The 21880-nt window shown below is 50.9% G+C and overlaps 1 protein-coding gene across 1 annotated transcript in view; it reads right to left on the bottom strand.

The window, feature by feature from the left end:
• Positions 1 to 21880, bottom strand: part of FRK (fyn related Src family tyrosine kinase) — a 166398-nt gene that overhangs the window by 33350 nt on the left and 111168 nt on the right. The window contains exon 3 of the mRNA XM_075338332.1: positions 10188 to 10351. Within this exon, the coding sequence (XP_075194447.1) occupies positions 10188 to 10351 (164 nt within the window). The remainder of the gene's footprint in view (positions 1 to 10187; positions 10352 to 21880) is intronic.

The raw sequence follows: 21880 nt of genomic DNA, 5'->3' as shown, positions 1-21880 counted from the left end.
GGTTTCAATCAAGCTGTAAATCAGGTGACTTTTCGGTAAATCATTTGCTTATTTCTCAAAACTTTAAACAGTACTTTCAACACACACACACTTTTTCCTTTTTTAAAGAACAGTTTCCCTGTTACCTAAGTGGGGGTCTACCTAGGTTGGGACGGGTGGATCTCCGGGGCCCGGTGTCAGTGGTGGCAGGCAGTGGGGCAGAGGGAACAATCAGTTCCTCTTCCCTGCTATCGTGTGGGGCAGGCGGAGGCATAGGGGAGCTGGGTACAGGTTCATCCCTGGGCACTGGCTCATGGTTGACCACTTCCATTACTTTCTCATCCACGGGTTGTGTGAATAGTATCACTGGAAGAATCACCGCGCCATTCTCTGTAGGCCAGTCTGCTGGAAAGTCACCCATCACGGTGTGGATTACCTCTTTTGCCTTCTCCGCCGGTCTAGGAATCGGAGCTTCAGCTGCTGCCCTCAATGCTGGTGGGCACCTCTTTAGATGGTCCCGGGAAACCGTGGCCAAAGTGCCCCCTTGGTCATGACTGATCTCGTAGGCCTTCCCATCTTCCCATCCTGTGGGCTGTATGACATATGGGGTCTGCTCCCATTGATCATCCAGCTGGTGGGTCCTCCTCTTTCGTTTCAGCACTACGTCTCCAGGCTGGAAAGGGACAGCAGACGCCTTCTGGTTAAAGCACTGCTCCTGTTGTTCCCGACTCCGACTCAAATTCTTCTCAACATACTCCTGAATCTGTCGATACTGCACTCTCCGCCGAGTATCCCATTCAGTTGTCGAAGGGAGCGCTTCTGGGGCCTCCAATCCCATGTCCAGATCCACCGGTAGCCGGCCGGGGCGTGCTCTCATCAGGTATGCTGGGGTGCATTTTGTTGAGCTAGAAGGGATATTGTTGTACATATCGACCAAGTCAGGCAGCTTCTCCGGCCACAGGTTCCGCTCTTCTAGCGGCAACGTCTTGAGGAGGCCCAGGACCAGGTGGTTCATCTTTTCACACATGCCGTTGGTTTGGGCATGGTAAGGCGTGGTCCGGATTTTCTTGCAGCTGTACAACTGACAAAATTCATGGAATACCTCCGCTTCAAAGGCCGGGCCTTGGTCAGTAAGCACCTTCTCCGGGTACCCATGTGGTCGGCAGAAATAGGCCTGGAACGCTCTAGCGGCGGTACGGCCAGTTAGGTCTTTGACTGGGACAACCACCATGAACCTTGAATAGTGGTCTACAATGGTTAGAACGTAAGTGTACCCACTTCGGGGTGAGCTTTACATGGTCCAGGGCAACCAGCTCCAGCGGTTGGTGTGTAACAATTGGGTGTAGGGGCGCTTTCTGGCTGGCCTCATCCTTCCTTCTCACCGCGCAAGGGCCACACTCTCGGCACCAGGCCTCTACAGATTCCCGCATTCCACTCCAATAGAACCGCTCTCTCAACAGCATCTCTAGCTTCTTCCATCCAAAGTGCCCAGCACCATCATGGTATGCTTGCAGGACAGTGGGCACGGTAGCTTGGGGAATCACCAACTGGCGGATCTTCTCATGGGTCTTCGGGCTAATCAGCTCACGGTACAACTTCCCCTGGTGTAGATACAGCCGGGTCCGTTCACGCCACAGGCATTGGGCTTCATCTGTGGCGGCAGGGTCTATCCCAGCAGCACCCTGTTCCACCAAGATCTTGACTAAGCGGACGGCGGGTGCCTGGTCCTGAGCTTCTTGCCACTCCTGGCTGGGCAGCGGGTCCAGGTTTACCCGTTGTTGATAGACATGTACCTTCTCAGTCGGTGGCTGATGAAATGCGGGCAGCTCAATCTCTTCGAGGTCGTCGTCTTCTGGCTCTTTTTCCGACAAGTGGGGCATCCGAGAGCGTGCATCGGCATTAACGTTGACACGGCCGGCCCTGTACTTGATGGTGAAATCGTAGTTGGCTAGCCTAGCCACCCATCGCTGTTCCAACGCGCCCAGCTTGGCGGTGTCCAGGTGAGTCAGCGGGTTATTATCCGTGAAAGCGGTGAACTTAGCCACTGCCAGGTAATGGCGGAACCTCTCGGTGATAGCCCACACCAGTGCCAGGAGTTCAAGCTTGAAAGAGCTGTAGTTCTCGGGGTTCCTCTCAGTCGGTCGAAGCCTTCGGCTCGCATAGGCAATCACTTTCTCTCTCCCGTCTTGGACCTGGGATAGGACTGTCCCTAAGCCCACATTGCTGGCATTGGTGTAAAGGATGAAGGGGTGGTTGTAGTCAGGGTATGCTAGGATTTCTTCTCCGGTCAGGGCCGCTCTCAGCTGATGGAAGGATTCCTCATGCCTTTCTTCCCACACCAATGGAGCTCCTAGGGGTCTACCACCTTTGGTCTGTCCCACGAGGAGGTCTTGCATGGGGGCAGCCATCTTCGTGTACCCCTTGATGAAGCGACGGTAATACCCCACCAGGCCCAGGAACTGCCTCACCTCCTTCACCGTGGTCGGCCTTGGCCAGTCCTGAATGGCGGTGATTTTTTCAGGGTCGGGGGCGACACCCTCTGCACCGACCACATGCCCTAGGTACTGCACTTTGGGTTTCAGCAGATGACACTTTGAGGGCTTCAACTTCATCCCATATTTGGCAAGGGACGCAAACACCTCGGCTAGGTGCTCCAGATGGGCTTCATGTGACTGAGAGTACACAATCGCATCATCCAGGTACAGCAGGACGGTCTCAAAGTTTAGATGCCCCAGACAGCATTCCATCAGCCGTTGGAAAGTTCCAGGGGCATTGCACAGCCCGAACGGCATGCTATTAAACTCACAGAGCCCCATAGGGGTAGCAAATGCAGTCTTCTCTCGGTCTTCTGGTGCCACAGCCACCTGCAAGTACCCACTGGTGAGGTCAAGGGTGGAGAAGTAGTTAGCGGTTCTCAGCGCAGCCAGGGACTCCTCAATGCGGGGCAGAGGGTAAGCATCCTTATGTGTTATCTGGTTAATTTTTCAGTAATCCACACACATCCGCATGGTGCCATCCTTCTTCTTAACCAGTACCAACGGGATGGCCTAGGGACTACAGCTGTCCCTAATAACCCCTGCCTCCTTCATGTTCCTCAACATGTCCTTAGCACATTGGTAGTGTGCAGGGGGAATAGGCCTGTACCTTTCTTTGATATGGGGGTGCTCACCGGTGGGGATATGGTGTTGGACCCCTTTAATCTGCCCAAAGTCTAGGGGGTGCTTGCTAAAAACTTGCTCATACTCCTGTACCACCCGGTATTCCCCTTCTTTGTGATGTGCAGGGGTATCGTCAGTGCCTACGTGTAGCTGTTGGCACCACTCGTCTAACTCCCCTTGGGATGGGTGAGTGCTGGCAGTAGGTGGTGAGGTTGTGGGAATGGCCTCGTGGATGGTGTGGGGATCCAAGGTGAACAGCTTGGCAAGGGTAGCGCACCGGGGAAGCCTGACTTCTTCCTCCCCGCAGTTCAGCACCCTCACGGGCACTCTCCCCTTCTTTACATCTACCACCCCTCGGGCGGCCATTACTGTTGGCCAGTGTTCAGAGGGCATGGGCTCTATCATGGCGGGGTAGTCACGCCCCTGGGGCCCTATCGCTGCCCTACACCAAATCATCATCTTGCTCCTGGGAGGCACAATCAAAGGGGCCACATCGATCACTCTCACCCCGCCAATCTCTCCTCCTTTCGAACTCACATGTTGGCGGTACATCAGGGCTCGAATCTCACTCTGCACAGCTCTCTGTCGGCTCCCTGCCGCCGTGGCGGCCAGCTGCTGCAGTAGGGTCAGCACATCACTCATACAGTGCTCCATCACGTTGGTCCCTAGCACTACCTTCGGGTTATGATCACTGGGTTCATTCATTATCACAATCATACCCTGGTGTTGCAGTTCAGCTTGCCCCACAGTCATGGCCACTTGTTTGTACCCTACTTGGGTCAATGGGAGTCCATCAGCAGCAATCAGTGTTATACTGGTATCTGGAGGAGCCAGCTCATCTTTTCCCCAATACCGTTGATACAGTGTCTATGGTATGGTGGTTACCTGTGATCCAGTGTCCAGGAGAGCCATCACCGGTATGCCGTCCAAAGCCACGGGGATGATGGGCCGGGCCCCGATGTACCGGTCCCGCCAGTCTGGGGGGCCATGGGGTTCTACTCCTGAGGATTGGCCCGTGTCTCCAGGGGTTGGTCGTTTAACGGACACCGTCAGAAGTAGTGGCCGGGTTTGCTGCACCTGTAACAGATTGGAGGTCCATTCCGTGAGTCATTGGCCCTTCTCCGCTGCATCCAGGGGACGTCCTCAGGGCTGTCGGCGAGCTGCATCTTCACCGGGGCCTGGGATCTGGTCAGAGGCTGGAGTGCGGCAAGGATCTTAGCGAGGTCCCCATCCATGCAGCGAACTTGAGCAGCAAGCTCTTCCATCGCTCCGCTTGGAGCTGCAGGCACTGGAGGTGCTGATGGGGTAGGGGCCACCATGACGGGAGCAGTCTCGACCGGCCACGGGGCTGGCTCAGGAGCTTCAATTGCAGGGGGTTGCAGAGCTTTGATGGCCCGTTCCTTTAATACGGCAAAGTCCACATCAGGGTGTTCTAGGGCCCACAGCCGAAGCTGTTTGCGGTCCTCCGAGGACCTCATCCCCTGCACAAACTGCTCACTTAACATTTTGTTACTGTCCACACTGTTGATGGTGTCCACCTGCTTCAATGTGCGGAGCGCGGTTTGCAGGCGCAGAGCATAGTCCCGAATGCTATCTGCGGGCCGTTGCCGGCATTGATAGAACTGCATCCGCAACTCGGCCTCGGTACGGGTCTCAAATGCAGTCTGCAGTTTTTCAAATATGGTGGCTACAGAGGACCGGTCCCCCTTGGCCCAGGTCTCCGCCTCCTGCTCAGCCGCGCCGGTTAGCTGCCCCAGCACTAGCACTGCACGTTGCTTATCAGTCAGGGGGTACAGTTCTAGTAGCGGACTGAGTTTTTTTCCGTAAAACCTGCAAGGCATCAGGTTTCCCATCGTACTGCGGTAGCCAGGCAGCTCCGGGCACATAGGGCAAAGAGAACGGCATCACCTGAGCGAGAGCTGGGGCCACGGCGCCCCCCGCCAGCCCGGCCGGGACCTGGGCAGGCCCGTTCCCATCTACAGGTGCTCCCGCGGCTGCGTCCGCCGCTCTTCCAGCGGCTCTGTCGGGCGCAGACATCTTGTTTCCGTTCCCCTTAGTCTTTTTCCGGCTCCTCCTCTACAGGGGCGGGGTTTTGTCCTTCGCACCTCCACTACTCGAGTAGACGCTCGAGCGGGAACTTTTCGCGCCCAAGATGGCGGCTTCACAAATCTTTCGGCCGGACACCTCCGGCGGTAACAAGGCGCACCTCTACCTGACGGCAGAGTGGTAAGATCCTATTCGTGACGCCAAGTTGTCGCGGGCGGAGGAGGAGACGCTGCGCTCTCCCACTGCTCGGGTCCGGCTGCTGCTGCTGCTGCTCGGCGGTGGCTGGAGCGGTGGGCCAGATCCCGGGGACTCGAGCGGCGTTCCTTGCCCGTGAGTGAAAAGGGGTAGGGATCGATTGGATGGTGGATTTGAGTATTGTCCGTGACGCCACCCACGGTTGTGGTGATATTGGTGACACCACCGCTCCTCTGGACGGGGATCCCGGGAGCGGTGACAGGGAGCAGCTTTGTTGTTAGTTCTCCCCTCCGTGGGTAGGGGGTTGGTTGTCCCGGGGCCCGGTGATGGGGGACGGGATGGATGGCAGGCGGGTTACGGGGCCTGGTGAGGTGCAGGGTCGCAGGGGCAGCGCTGTGCCGCACGGTACGGTGGTACTCACTCAGCCAATGATGAGGACACAGTTCTCGGTAAAACACACGGCTGGATGGACGGGTCCCACAGACGGCTGCGGTGGTTTCTGCTCCCGGCAGGTTGATGGTGACTGCCTTTCCCTGCACCTATGTACGGTAGATGGTTACGATGGGTTCCCACTTGGATATGGGCTGGAGGAGCCCCTTTTTGCCCGCAGGCTCTGGCCCTGGAAAATGGTTGCCTTGGTGGTGGCGGTGTCTCCCTCTCACGGTTGGGCTGTTGCCTTTTGTCGGGACTTGGCTGCTGGGGAACCCAGGAGGTTCCCTTCGCTGACGGATTCGACAAATTCACGGCGACTCCTAGCCTTGTCAGGGTCCGTAAACGCCTGCCAGATGGTGCTGACTTCTCTTTGTGTACCGGTCCGGTACCGCCGGGCCACCGTCCGTCCACGGTAAACTCCGATCGGTCACTCCTGCAGACGGTCACCACCGTCTGCCAACCTTGCTGTACCGCCCGGGCCAACTGTCAGTTAGTTGCTCCACTACCACTTCACTTCCTTCCACTTTCACCTCCAAAACTGAACTCTTTACTTTTCCCGCCTCCAGGACTGTGAACTCCTCGGTGGGCGGGACCAACCGCCTGGCCCACCCCCCTGGTGTGGACATCAGCCCCTGGAGGAAGGCAACAAGGGTTTTGTGTCTGACTTCGGTGTGCCTGACCAAGAGTGTGGGGTGTGTTGTGTTGTTCTCTGTGGCCCCTGGCTTGTCCAGGGCGTCACAAATGCAATACTTAACAAAAAATACATATAGGGCATAAATAAAATACATAAAATATTACGATTTTTTTCAGTCATTACTTTTTTTCCATTCTATAAAAAAAAATGTTTGCTGCTCATGTCTGTAAAAATAATCCAGTTTTAAAACCCCAGAATGTGGTGACACAAGTAAGATTAGTTTTTTAATTTGTTCAAAACATTACATGGTAAAATAAAAGCAGGTATTCGAAATGTTAATGTTTTGAGCCCATGAAAGATTTCAATGAGAAACACAGAAGCTGTAAGTAAGTAGTAAAGAAAACCATCAGTTTTTATCTGCAATCGAAAAAATGAAATGAAAAATTGAGAAAACAGATCATAGTAAAGAAGGAAAAATGTATTGTAAGCCCTGGAAGCATTTCTACAAATGTCCACTAGATGGCGTCTGAGTTCTCATAAATTCCAATAGTAAAGTAATCTTACAATAATGTCAAACAAGGAAGTTTGTTCTGGAAATAACGAGATATTAAGTAAAAGAAAGCACCTGATCTACTATATACAGAAACTAGTTGAAGGTCAGAATATATGTATTATACTTACGGGAAGAAATGCGGAAAGTATCAAGAAAAATGTAAAATTAGTACAAAAAAAATTAAAGGAAACACATGATAAATGAAGTCATTGCCTTATAGTTTCATAGTTTTAAGGTTGAAGGTAGAAAATAAGTCCATTGTGTTCAGCTTATAAACTAACGTGTTGATCCAGAGGAAGACAAAAAACCCCATGGGGCAGACACCAATAGCTCCAATGTTAGGGCAAAAAACCCTTCCCGACTCCACATACGACAATCAGACTAGTTCCCTGGATTAACGCTCCATCTCAGAATCTATAGCCCGTAACATGTAATATTACATTTTACAAGAAAGGCATCCAGGCCCCATTTGTACTTTTTTTTACTGAAATAACCATTATCATATGATGTGGCAGAGTTCCATAGTCTCACTGCTCTAACAGTAAGAATCACAGTCTGTGATTATGAGTAAACGTTCTTTCTTCTAAACCAAGGCTCTCAAACACACATTTCAAGGTCCACATGCAGCACTTGAAGCTGTTGTCTTTGGCCCTCCAGGCACCTGAGCTCCCAAGATGTCCTCAGGACAGAAGAGAGAAGGCCAAATGAAGAGTCCACCAGCGCATATTAAAGAGCACCTTTCACCAAATTTGTCACCCGCACATGTTTGTCACCCGCACAAATTGATGTCACCCGCACATGTGCAATGGCTCCAAGATAGGACTTAGTCTCCAGTGCTTGCACATGTGCAGTAGCAAGAAATCTGGACATAGACTCCAGTGCCACAGCAACCGTAACAATCAAGGTATTGCATTTTGATCATGAGGGACCCCTGGCCCAGCAGTAGGTTTGGTCAGGGGTCACCATCTCCCCTTTCCCTAGACACAGGAGTCCCCTTCCCTTACCTTTTGTTTCTTGCTTGGTACTTCCCCATACCTAGTGTGACAGTATAGCTGAAGTTACACTACTAAGACAGGAGGAGAGCTAATAGAGGTGTTTGTAATGTGACACAGCTAAATTCAGTTGCACTGTGTTACGTCATCGCCGGAGTCTGCTCCAGTGACTTCTGCTCCGATCGCCAGGCAACGACGTGTTCCTGCCGTAGATGGTGCTGGTGATGGGAGAGGCGTCGATGCCAGCGGCACCAGTGGGCGCAGGCTCCGATCATCCACTGGGCTGGGCTAGCTTGGGATCTGCAGTACCGCTGGCTGACTGTGGGTGGCATGTGTCTTCTAGCTGAAGTTGCCAGCGTTCAGCTACAGCCAATGGGAAGACACCACACCCTTCTTATTCCCCCTTCTGTCACATGACCACTGCCAGAGATAGTTCTGATTTTCCTGGCTCCTGTTACGTCCTATTCTCTTTGGTGATTCCTGTGTGTTGACTTCTGCGTGTTTTCTGACTACCCTCCTGCCTACTGTTTGTGTAGCTCGCTGCCCGATCTGGATTTGACCTCTGCTACATTTGCTGACTAAGTCATTGCCTGCCGATTCTGTCCCTGTTCTGCAATTCCTGGTTTGACCCTGCCTGACTACTACTCTTATCGGACTGCAGCCTTCTACAGGTAGAAATCTCCAGTGCCCTGTGTAATTCCAAATCCCTGTATAGGGGTTAAAGGGTTTCAGGGTTCTGGGGGTCCTGCTTGGTGAGGGGCTTCCCCCTAGTCTGTTCATTACATCCCACCTGAGTCTGTTGATCCAGGCAGGCGTTACAACAATGGAGCCGTTGTAATCCCAGTGATCACCTTCCCTCAACACAGAGAAGAAGTTAAAGGACCAGAAGAACTTGTTCAGAGCCTAGAAGAGCCGGGTGTAGCCGAACCAGAAGACTGTACACAGGTATCAGCACCCAGTACACCCATCACTCACATTGAGACACATACCCCGGGTGGGAGGGCACGACCTCAGACAGATGACAGCATAATACTGCATAGGCAAAACTGCAGCAACCTAGGTCAGCTCCCAGGTAGTGATCTCCAGGGTCCTGTGTAATTCCAAATCCCTGTATAGGGGTTAAAGGATTTCAGGGTCCTGGGGGTCCTGCTTGGTGAGTGGCTTCCCTCTAGCCTCCCCTTTACAGCCCATCTGAGTCTGTGGATCCAGGCAGGCGTTACACACTGCCCTTCCTTACCCACTGACTCATGCGGGAGGATAGACCAGGAGATTAGAGCTGGAACACACACTGAGAAACCTACTCTAAGCTATTGAAAGCAGAGTTCTTTTCCTGCTGTTTTACTGCCTACTAATGATTGGTCAACATCATATAGAGAAGAAGTACATGACTCCAATGAAAACTAACTAATAACGGACTTAACAAAAGTTTACTCATTAAGTGCGAAATATTTTGCCAATTACATCGTATGTCTAGTTCAACATGTAAAAATTGATGAAAGGACCTCTTTAAAAGCACATTTGCATCTTTTTTTCCATTTTTTTTCTTCATGTGATTAGTTTGGGTTGAAACATCTTTAATCGTATTGCTTTTTCAGGCTCCATGTATTATAGTACACTGCAAGCTGCTATATTTGGTCAGTGTCACTCCCAACAGCTAGTTAAGTAGCCAGCCCCTCCTGAATATGAAAGTAAGCTGTATTTTGATTCTATATGTTGAGCTGGAGAGAAGATAAGAGAAGCTGGAGACTCAACCAACTAAGGGCCGTTTTACACATCCGGCTTTTCGCCGGATTCGGTGCACTCCAGTACAGTGTGATACAGTACAATGGCAGCACGACAACTTCCGGGACTCATGCTCCAGTCACATGACAGCATGTGACCGCAGCTTGCCGTGCTGCCATTGTACTGTATACACTGTACTGGAATGTGCCGAATCCGCCAATCCGGCAAAAAGACGGATGTGTAACACGGCCCTTAGAGCTCTGCTGTCAGGATGAACACTGAGTGACATTCAGCAGTTGTAATGAATGGCAATAAAACTGCAGAAGCAAAATGGTAAACATTTTTATACTTGGAATTATTTACAGATTAGTTTTTTTCCCCATACCCCCATGATACATTCAATGCCATAAAAAAGATGTGTCCAAAGCCTTGCATACAATTAACTTTTGCGTACACTATCACAAAGTATATTATACCTTTATGCATGGTTTTCTGAGCTTACAGCAAAGTCCATCATCCACCTTCATATAATTTTGTACAAGTTCTTCCATATCTTGAAATTTTTTTCTTGGCGATATATAAAATCCTCCATTGTCAAGTTTTCTGATTCTGTAGTGTTTCACTGTGATGCCATCATAGACTAAAACACAAGCAATAAACTTGTTAGAATATTTAGAACAACATGTTTTGTGGTCACTCTCAGCTATATCTCCTAATAATCTGTTATTTTCTACATATCCACAATTCTGCTGCATCCTGGATGCGGTGGGTCCTGACCTGCAGGTTAGTGTTTGCTGCGGAAAAAACAAACACAGTGGGCACAGGATTTTTAGAAATCCCATCCACTATGCTTGTACTGTACATCGTAGTGGTTTTGGATGCAGCTGAAACATGCTGCGTGCAAAGCGCTGTGGAAACTGACCATGGGCACGCACCCGTGTCAAGAATGCAGCAATCTTCTAATCTATTCATTAATAAATCAGCACAATCTTAAAGGGTTTTGCTGGGCAGAGAAAAAAATGTGTCCTTGACCACATGTATGAGTTTTGCATAGCTGTGGTCAAATGCAGACTAGATTCTCATTCTCTCAATGTTCTTTTTCATTACATGTGGACACATGGTTCATTGGCACGCTCATGACATGATCGTAGGATGTCGATGGATTGATATGACAGCCGTGGGTCTGCTGAACACCCCCATGCTTGCCATGAAGGTTCTCCTGCGCAAGACAGCATTTAGCTGGCATTCATAGTGCACAGTGTTTTTTGCTATACCTAGCAGTGCTGATGCACTGCTATGTATTGCACAAGTGATCAGAAAATCGTAGGTTCAAGTCCCCTAGAAGGACTAACAAATACATTTAAAAGTGAAAAAACTATTTAAGATATACTGTACAGTGAGGAAAAATAGTATTTAGTCAGCCACCAATTGTGCAAGCTCTCCCACTTAAAAAGATGACAGAGGTCTGTAATTGACATCATAGGTAGACCACAACTATGAGAGACAAAATGAGAAAACAAATCCAGAAATTCACATTGTCTGATTTGCCAAGATTTTTTTTTTCAAATTATGGTGGAAAATAAGTATTTGGGCAATAACAAAAGTTAATCTCAATATTTTCTTATATATCCTTTGTTGGCAATGACAGAGGTCAAACATTTTCTGTAAGACTTCATAAGGTTGGCACACACTGATGGTGGTATGTTGGCCCATTCCCCCATGCAGATCTCCTCTAGAGTAGTAATGTTTTGGGCCTGTCGCTGGGCAACACGGACTTTCAACCCACTCCAAAGGTTTTCAATGGGGTTGAGATCTGAAGACTGGCTAGGCCACTCCAGGTTCTTCATATGCTTTTTACTAAGCCACTCCTTCGCTGCCCTGGCGGTGTGCTTGGGATCATTATCATGCTGAAAGACCCAGCCACGTTTCATCTTCAATGCCCTTGCTGATGGAAGGAGGTTTGCACTCAAAATATCACAATAAATGTCCCCATTTATTCTTTCGTCCTGGTCCCGTTGCAGAGAAACAAAGCATAATATTACCACCCCCATGCTTCACAGTAGGTATGGTGTTCTTTGGATGCAACTCAGCATTCGGTCTCCTCCAAACACGACGAGTTGTGTTTCTGTGTTTCTACCAAACAGTTCTATTTTGGTTTCATCAGATCATATGACATTCTCTCAATATGCTTCTGGATAATCCAAATGCTCTCTAGCAAACTTTAGACAGGCCTGGAAATGTACTGACTTAAGCAGGGGAACACGTCTGGCACTGCAGAATCTGAGTCCTTGGCGGCGGAGTGTGTTACTGATGGTAGTCTTTGTTACAGTGGTCCCAGCTCTATGCAGGTGATTCACTAGGTCTCCCGTGTGGCTCCAGGATTTTTGCTCACCGTTCTTCTGATCATTTTGACCCCACGGGGTGAGATCTTGCGTGGAGCCCCAGATCAAGGAAGATTATCAGTGGTGTTGTATGTCTTCCATTTTCTTATTATTGCTCCCACAGTTGATTTCATTACACCAAGCCACTTGCCTATTGTAGATTCAGTCTATCCAGCCTGCTGCAGGGCTACAATTTTTTTTCTGGTGTCCTTTGACAGCTCTTTGGTCTTGACCATAGTGGAGTTTGGAGTGTGACTGTTTGAGGTTGTGGACAAGTGTCTTTATACTGATAACAGATGCCATTACTACAGGTAATGAGTGGAGGACAGAGGAGACTCTTAATGAAGTTACAGGTATGTGACAGCCAGAAATCTTGCATGTTTTTAGATGACTAAATGCTTATTTTCCACCATAATTTGCAAAAAAAACCTCTTGCCAAATAAGACAAGGTGTTTTTTTCTGGATTTGTTTTCTCATTTTGTCTCTCATAGTTGTGGTCTACCTATGATGTCAATTACAGGCCTCTGTCATCTTTTTAAGTGGGAGACCTTGCACAATTAGTGGCTGACTAAATACCTTTTTTTTGTTGAAATCTTTTCTTTCTTTGCCCCATTACCCAAGGAGCAATTAAAAAAGATACACATAACTGGTATTGCTGCAGTTATTATCCGATCAGTAAACAGTGTGATGATAAAAAAAACAGCATTGTGTTTTTTGGCTGTCACAACAATGCAGCTGGAATAAGAGGAGATCAAAACATCATAACTACACCAAAATGATATCCGTAAAAACATCAGCTCAGGTTGCAAATAACAAGCCCTCACACAGCCCATATCCCCAAAAATTGAAAATGGCAACACAATTAAAGTTTGATTTTTAAAAATATCAGAATTTTATTCATCACTGAAATAAAATTAAAAACCCTATACATTTTTAGTATCTGCATTATTGTATTTGCCTGTAAAATGATATTACTCGGTCAGATTTACCATATAGTGAACATGGTAAATAAAAAAAATACTAATAATTGTGGCATTGCAATTTTTTTTTTGCAATTTCAATGCACTTGGAACTTTTTTTGCACTTTCCAGAGCATCACATGATAAAATCCATGGTGTCATTCAAAGTACAATTCGTCCTGCAAAGAACAAGTCCTCACACAACTACCGTAAGTGGACAGAAAAATAAAAAGATTTTGGAAGAAAGGGAGGAAAGAACGAAAATGAAAAAAATGGAAATTGCTTGTGGCATATAGTGGTTAAAAACAGTATTTTGTGAGGTAATCATACTGCATATTAATCAATATTGACCTCAAAGAACATGAAAAGTCTTATCTTTTTTCCCTCATAGTAAAGATTGCTAATGCAAGGCCATGGAAGACTGATTTATTTAATTCTAACCTTTGCTCAAAAATATAATGGAAAATCACCAGCAATAAACTTAAAAGCGTACTCTCGTCTTGCTGATAACAGCACGAGAAAGACGAGCATTCTAAAATACATGAGTTCTATTGGTAACATCTGTATCTATTATACATATGTGCCATAAATGTACAAGATAGAAATACTCTTTTAATCAGAAGCTGGAGACAGTAGTGTGGGGTCCCTGGTAATGATACTTGAAATTAGGGATGCCCCCAACTACTAGTCCTGTAGGTGAAAAGAAATAAACACAAACAATGAAAAAATCCTTCATTAAAATAAATAAATTAATAAATAAAATAATAAATTAAAATACAAAAACACCCCTCTTTCTCCAATTTATTAACCTCAAATACATAGTTCTCATATAATCCACAGAAGAACCCACAATGATCCCATTTCTGCTACATACTGAAGTCGCAACGACTGACTGACTGAGCGGTGATGTCACTCAGTTTATCTGCGGTCACAGCTAAATGTTCCCACGGTAACCCACCTGTGACCACAGTGAAACTGACCTCAGGTGACCTCACTGAACTCAGTGACCACACATCAGGTGAACTCATTCAGTTCAATGAGATCGGCATCTCCTGGCAGAAAACGATGCTGAAATTTATACACGAAATTCCTGCACCAATACTACATCTCCTGGCAAAAACAAAAAAACGCATGAAAATGTAATGCAGTTGTGATGCAATATTTTTCCAAGAGATGCAGATGGTGCTGAAATTTATACACCAAATTCCGACACCAAATCAGCATGTGCTGGCAAAAAATGCATCTAAAAGCTGAAAAAATATGTATTTTTATGGCTTGACAAAGGCCCTGTGCTGACCGAAACGTTGTATTTGTAACTTTTTTCAGGGTATGCTGGGACCAATCTGAACCAGATTTGTTTTTAAATCCATCTGGACCCACCAAACTCAAAGATCTGCGGGTTTGTCTATGGGGCCCTTTGCACACTACGACATCGCAGGTGTGATGTCGGAGGGGTCATGTCGAATGTGACGCACTTCCGGCGTCGCACTCGACATCGTAGTGTGTAAATCCTAGATGATACGATTAATGAGCGCAAAATCGTCGTAATGGTATCATCGGTGTAGTGCCTGGGAATTCCCTAATTACGCGACTGTGTAATGCCCGGGTGGTGGATCCTCTGGGCCGTGCACCGGACTCCCCCAGTGAGGCAACACAGAGCGAACCCCTATACAGGGACTGTCCGGTCACCCCACCAGAGGGCCTAGGTGCATGGTTGCCGGAGCACTAAGCGGGATAAGGTCAGAGTCCTTTCCAGAAGCTGCAATGAGGAAGTCCCTGGGGACAAAGAGTTCCTGGTGCCAGGTGTGATGACGGTGCCCGGGTACTGATGGCAGGTAGAGACGTCAGACGTGAACAGAGTTCAACCGGTAGAGGAGGCAAAGGTCACCGGGTGAAGCCGAGGGTAGGAGGCAGGTTCAGACTGAAGAAGATTGTGGCGTCTCAGCTGATAGTCCCCGTAGGACCACTCGGACAGGCTGTGGCCCTGGCCAGGATAGCTTGGCAGGACAGTCCCCGCAGGACCTCTCGGACAGGTTATGGACAGGACCAGGTTAACTTGGTAGAAGTGGTTCTGTGGAAGACACAGTGTTAATGCAAGACACAGCAAGCGGGGCCTGGACTCCTAGCTATAGAACTCGTAGAACAGGTGACGCCCTCCAGACAGGAAGCTCCTAATATACCTGACCCTGACTGATGCAATATCCTGTTTAGGGAGTGCTGGGCCTTTAAGAGGAGGTCAGTGACCGCACACGCGCCCTAATGCGCATGCGCGACGCCCGGGTGCCGGAGGCCAGAGCAGGGAGCGGTGCCGAGGAGGACGCGTGATTGGAGGCAGAAGACCCGGGGACCGGAGCGGTGAGTGAGGAACGACGTCGGGACCCGGGGAGCGTGACAGACTGCGACAGGTACGATGTTGTTCCTCGTTCCTGCGGCAGCACACATCGCTGTGTGTGAAGCCGCAGGAGCGAGGAACATCTCCTACCTGCATCCTGCAGCTCACGCCGGCTATGAGGAAGGAAGAAGGTGGGCGGGATGTTTACGTCCCGCTAATCTCCGCCCCTCCGCTTCTATTGGCTGCCTGCCGTGTGACGTCGCTATGACGCCGCATGACCCGCCCCCTTAATAAGGAGGCGCGTCACCGGCCAGATCGACGTCGCAAGGCAGGTTAGTCCATGTGAGGCTGCCGTAGCGATAATGTTCGCTATGGCTGCTATCACAAGATATCGCTGCTGTGACAGGGGCGGGGACTATCGTGCTCGGCATCGCAAGCATCGGTTTGCGATGTCGTTGTGTGCAAAGTGCCCCTTACCCTACTTGTAACACTAATGAGCCACATGACACTGGGGAGGGAAAATGGCTAATTGGGCACAGGTTACCATTTTCACTGAGGGGTGTACCCCTTTAAACATTAATGGCTGCGTGTTGTGAGCACACCTAATTTACAGTTATGCAAGCTGTACAATAACTACTTTACATTGTATCAGTGTCATATCTTCAGTTTTAGAAGCTCCTAATATACCTGACCCTGACTGATGCAATATCCTGTTTAGGGAGTGCTGGGCCTTTAAGAGGGGGTCAGTGACCGCGCGCGCCCTAATGCGGATGCGCGACGCCCGGGTGCCGGAGGCCAGAGCAGGGAGCGGTGCCGAGGAGGACGTGTGACTGGAGGCAGGTGACCCGGGGACCGGAGCGGTGAGTGAGGAACGACGTCGGGACCCGGGGAGCGTGACAGTACCCCCCCCCAGACCCTCCTCCCCACAACCGGGACAGAAAGGCACGAATCAGAGGAGTACCCACATTCTCCCGGCGTTCCCAGGACCTATCCTCGGGACCATAACCTGCCCAGTTGACCAGGAAGTACTGCCGTCCCCTGACGGTCTTCATGGCTACGATATCTCTTACCGCATAGATGTCATCATCGGCTATGGGAGGAGGAGGACTGGCATCAGAAGAGAAGGGACCAAGGACAACAGGTTTCAGCAAGGACACATGGAAGAAGTTGGGTATCCGCAGGGAGGGCGGAAGCTGCAATTTGTAGGATACCTCGTTGATCTTCCTGAGGACCTTGAAGGGACCGATGTACCGCGGACCCAGCTTGTACGAAGGAATCTTGAGTCGGACATACTTGGAGGCAAGCCAGACCAAGTCCCCAGGAGAGAAGCGAGGAGGATCAAGACGTCTCTTGTCCGCATGTTTCTTCATTCGTGCAGCAGCATGTCCCAGGGAGGTCTTGACTGAGGGACCATATAGCGGAGAAGTCTCTGGCCAGGGCATCTGCTGCAGGTACATCGGAAGCTGGAGAGACTGGTAACGGCACAGAAGGCTGGAGACCATAGACAACATAGAAGGGAGAACTGGAGGTGGATTCGCTGACCTGGTGGTTATGAGAGAATTCAGCCCAAGGAAGGAGCGTGGACAAGTTGTCCTGGTGGACATTGACGTAGTAACGAAAGGAAGGTGGTCATTATCTGGTTGACTCGTTCCACTTGTCCGTTTGACTGAGGGTGGTAGGCAGAGGAAATGTCCAGAGACACCCCCAGGTGTTCACAGAGGGCCCTCCAGAAGCGTGAGGTGAATTGGGTTCCTCTGTCAGACACAATATGGGCAGGAAAGCCGTGCAGCCGGAAGATGTGCTGTATGAAGGCATCCGCAAGCTCTTGAGCAGAGGGCAATCCAGCCATAGGAACAAAATGAGCCATTTTCGAGAACCGGTCCACCACGACCCAGATGACCGTATGACCGGAGGACAAGGGCAAGTCCGTGACAAAGTCCATGGCTATGTGTTGCCAGGGAATGGAAGGAATCGGCAGAGGAAGAAGAGGACCAAAGGGCAGATGCTTAGGCGTCTTGTTCCGGGCACAGGAGGAACATGCAGAGATGAAGGCGGTGACATCCGTACGAAGAGACGGCCACCAATAATGACGGGCGATTGCGCCCCAGGCTGGTGTGTCCGGCCACTTTCGAGGAGTGTCCCCATTGGAGGACCTTGAGTCGGTCGGTCTCCGTGACATACGTCTTCCCAGGAGGGATCTGTGCCAGAGAGACGGGAGCCACCGGGATGACCTTGCTAGGACAGATGATGGGCTGGTTTGGCTCCTCCTCTTGGTCCACCGGAACGAAGGACCGAGACACGGCATCCGCCCTTACGTTCTTGTCCACGGGCCGGTAGTGTAGCTGAAAGTCAAACCTGGCGAAGAATAGAGACCAACGTGCTTGGCGCGGATTCAGCCTTTGAGCGGAGTGTATATACTCCAGGTTTTTGTGGTCAGTATAGATGATCACCGGGTAAACCGCTCCCTCCAAGAGATATCGCCATTCCTCCAACGCCATCTTAACAGCCAGGAGCTCTCGATCACCAATGGTATAATTGCGTTCTGGGGCTGAGAAGATCTTGGAGAAGAAGCCGCAGGTGACCATCTTCCCGGTGGCGGACTTCTGCATAAGTACGGCCCCTGCCCCTGCAGAGGAGGCGTCAACCTCCAGGGTGAATTGGCGGTTCAACTCAGGTCGGTGAAGGACAGGGGAAGAAGCAAAGGACCGCTTCAGAGAGCAGAAGGCAGCTTCAGCCTCGGGTGTCCAAGCCTTCGGATTGGCCCCCTTCTTGGTCAGGGCACAGAGCGGAGCAGTTAGGGTCGAGAAGTGAGGGACGAACTGGCGATAGTAGTTAGCAAAGCCGAGGAAACGTTGGATGGCTTTTAGTCCCGAAGGAGGAGGCCAGTCGAGGATAGCAGAGACCTTCCCGGGATTCATCTGCAGACCGGTGTCCGATATCACATAGCCCAAAAAGGGAAGGGATGATTGCTCAAACACACACTTCTCGTGTTTGGCGTATAAGCGATTCTTCCTCAGCCTCTGTAGCACGATCTGCACGTGCTCTCTGTGAGTCCGTAAGTCTGGGGAGTAGATTAAGATGTCGTCCAGGTATACGACTACACAGACGTAGAGGAGGTCCCTGAATACGTCGTTCACCAGCTCCTGGAAGACTGCCGGGGCATTGCAAAGACCGAAGGGCATCACGCAATATTCATAGTGCCCGTCCCGGGTGTTGAAGGCGGTCTTCCACTCGTCTCCGGAGCGTATGCAAACCAGGTTGTAGGCCCCACGGAGATCCAATTTGGTGAATATACGGGCCCCCCGGAGCTGATCGAAGAGTTCAGGGATGAGAGGCAGGGGGTATTTGTTTTTTACGGTGATTTGGTTCAGTCCCCGGTAATCGATACAGGGCCATAAGTCGCCTTCTTTTTTCTTGACGAAGAGGAAGCCCGCACCAGCCGGGGACGAGGACCGTCGAATAAACCCCCGTGCCAGGTTCTCGGTGATGTAGTCAGACATGGCCCGGGTCTCAGCAGGGGACAAAGGGTATATCCGTCCCCGAGGGGGTGTGGTTCCAGGCAGAAGGTCAATGGCACAGTTGTAGGGTCGATGTGGAGGCAATATCTCTGACTCCTTTTTATCAAAGACATCTGCGAAGGACCAATAGGCTGGAGGGAGGCCAGGTAAGGAGTCCGGGGCCAGAGGACGATGGACGGGCTGGATTGACTGGAGGCAGTTCTCATGACAAGACGGACCCCAACGGATGATTTCTCCAGTAAGCCAGCTGACCGTAGGTTCATGTACCCGTAACCAGGGTAAACCCAGTAGAAGCGGATGAGACATGCGTGGCAGAACATGGAAGGTGATTTCTTCGGTGTGTAGCGCACCGATACGCAGTTTCACAGGTTTGGTGACGAACAGGACGGTGTCAGAGAGAGGTTCCCCATCCACAGAGGCTATCACAATGGGTGTCTGCAGCGGGGTGACAGGTACCTGGTACTTGTCCACTGTGGCCTGGTGGATGAAGTTACCCACTGCCCCGGAGTCGAGATACGCCTCTGCCGTGAAGCGGATTTCTCCTGTTGTCACCTGTACAGTCCATGTCACTGGGTCAGAGAGCTTCCCAGTACGTAGGGTGGCCTCTCCTACCAACCCTAGGCTTTGGAGTTTCCCGGTTTCTCTGGGCAGGCACGCACCTGGTGTGCGCCATCTCCACAATAGAAGCATAGGCCCTTGGCGGCTCGTTCCGCTCGACGCTGCTCGGAGGACCGTAGCCGGTCCACTTGCATGGGCTCATGGATGGAGGAGCCAGGGGGCATGGATGAAGAGAGGATGGGCTTCTGTGGAAAAGCGGAGTGCCTTACAGGACGCCGCTCGCGGGACATTTCTTTAGACCTTTCTTGAAAGCGGAGGTCTATCCGGGTTGCAAGGGCAATCAAGGCATCCAAGGTGGAGAGGACGTCTCGGCCGGCCAGCTCGTCCTTGATACGACCGGTAAGTCCCTCCCAGAAGGCAGCAGTCCATTGTTCCACCCTAGTTCAGAGGCCAGGGTGCGGAACCGGATAGCATACTGTCCCACTGTCAAAGTCCCTTGTCGTAGTCTGAGTAGCGAGGAAGCCGATGCGGAGGCGCGTCCGGGTTCATTAAAGGTGGCCCGGAAGGCATGCAGGAAGTCTCGGATGTTGTTGGTTACGAGATCTTCCTTCTCCCAGAGGGGATTCATCCATGCCAGTGCCTCGCCCTCCAGGTGGGACATTATGAAGGCTACCTTGGCCTGGTCAGAAGCAAAGAGGCGCAGCAGCAGTTTGAAGTGGAGCGAGCACTGGTTCAAGAACCCCCTGCAGGTCTTGGGATCCCCGGCGTACCGGGGCGGAGAAGGCAGTCGGAGTCTTGAGGTCTCGGTTGCGGCTCCTACGGAGGTCGTGGACGTGGCTGGTGTTGATAGGGACGTGGCGGTTGCTTGCAGCGTGTTCAGACGGGTGTCTACTGATGTCATGAAGGCCAGCATACGGGATTGGGTTTCGCGTTGATGGACCAGCTCCTGCTGCAATCCGGCCAACTGAGCCGCTAAAGCTTCGGCGGGATCCATGGCCTGTTCTATCTGTAATGCCCGGGTGGTGGATCCTCTGGGCCGTGCACCGGACTCCCCCAGTGAGGCAACACAGAGCGAACCCCTATACAGGGACTGTCCGGTCACCCCACCATAGGGCCTAGGTGCATGGTTGCCGGAGCACTAAGCGGGATAAGGTCAGAGTCCTTTCCAGAAGCTGCAATGAGGAAGTCCCTGGGGACAAAGAGTTCTTGGTGCCAGGTGTGATGACGGTGCCCGGGTACTGATGGCAGGTAGAGACGTCAGACGTGAACAGAGTCCAACCGGTAGAGGAGGCAAAGGTCACCGGGTGAAGCCGAAGGTAGGAGGCAGGTTCAGACTGAAGAAGATTGTGGCGTCTCAGCTGATAGTCCCCGTAGGACCACTCGGACAGGCTATGGCCCAGGCCAGGATAGCTTGGCAGGACAGTCCCCGCAGGACCTCTCGGACAGGTTGTGGACAGGACCAGGTTAACTTGGTAGAAGTGGTTCTGTGGAAGACACAGTGTTAATGCAAGACACAGCAAGCGGGGCCTGGACTCCTAGCTATAGAACTCGTAGAACAGGCGACGCCCTCCAGACAGGAAGCTCCTAATATACCTGACCCTGACTGATGCAATATCCTGTTTAGGGAGTGCTGGGCCTTTAAGAGGAGGTCAGTGACCGCACACGCGCCCTAATGCGCATGCGCGACGCCAAGGTGCCGGAGGCCAGAGCAGGGAGCGGTGCCGAGGAGGACGTGTGATTGGAGGCAGGAGACCCGGGGACCGGAGCGGTGAGTGAGGAACGACGTCGGGACCCGGGGAGCGTGACAGACTGCGACAGGTACGATGTTGTTCCTCGTTCCTGCGGCAGCACACATCGTTGTGTGTGAAGCCGCAGGAGCGAGGAACATCTCCTACCTGCATCCTGCAGCTCACGCCGGCTATGAGGAAGGAAGAAGGTGGGCGGGATGTTTACGTCCCGCTAATCTCCGCCCCTCCGCTTCTATTGGCTGCCTGCCGTGTGACGTCGCTATGACGCCGCATGACCCGCCCCCTTAATAAGGAGGCGCGTCACCGGCCAGATTGACGTCGCAAGGCAGGTGAGTCCATGTGAGGCTGCCGTAGCGATAATGTTCGCTACGGCTGCTATCACAAGATATCGCTGCTGTGACAGGGGCGGGGACTATCGTGCTCGGCATCGCAAGCATCGGTTTGCGATGTCGTTGTGTGCAAAGTGCCCCTTACTCTACTTGTAACACTAATGAGCCACATGACACTGGGGAGGGAAAATGGCTAATTGGGCACAGGTTACCATTTTCACTGAGGGGTGTACCCCTTTAAACATTAATGGCTGCGTGTTGTGAGCACACCTAATTTACAGTTATGCAAGCTGTACAATAACTACTTTACATTGTATCAGTGTCATATCTTCAGTTTTGTGCCA

Source organism: Anomaloglossus baeobatrachus, chromosome 3, assembly GCF_048569485.1.
Source record: "Anomaloglossus baeobatrachus isolate aAnoBae1 chromosome 3, aAnoBae1.hap1, whole genome shotgun sequence".
Taxonomy (NCBI): Eukaryota; Metazoa; Chordata; class Amphibia; order Anura; family Aromobatidae; genus Anomaloglossus; species Anomaloglossus baeobatrachus.
This window is presented reverse-complemented; position numbering and strand designations above follow the sequence as displayed.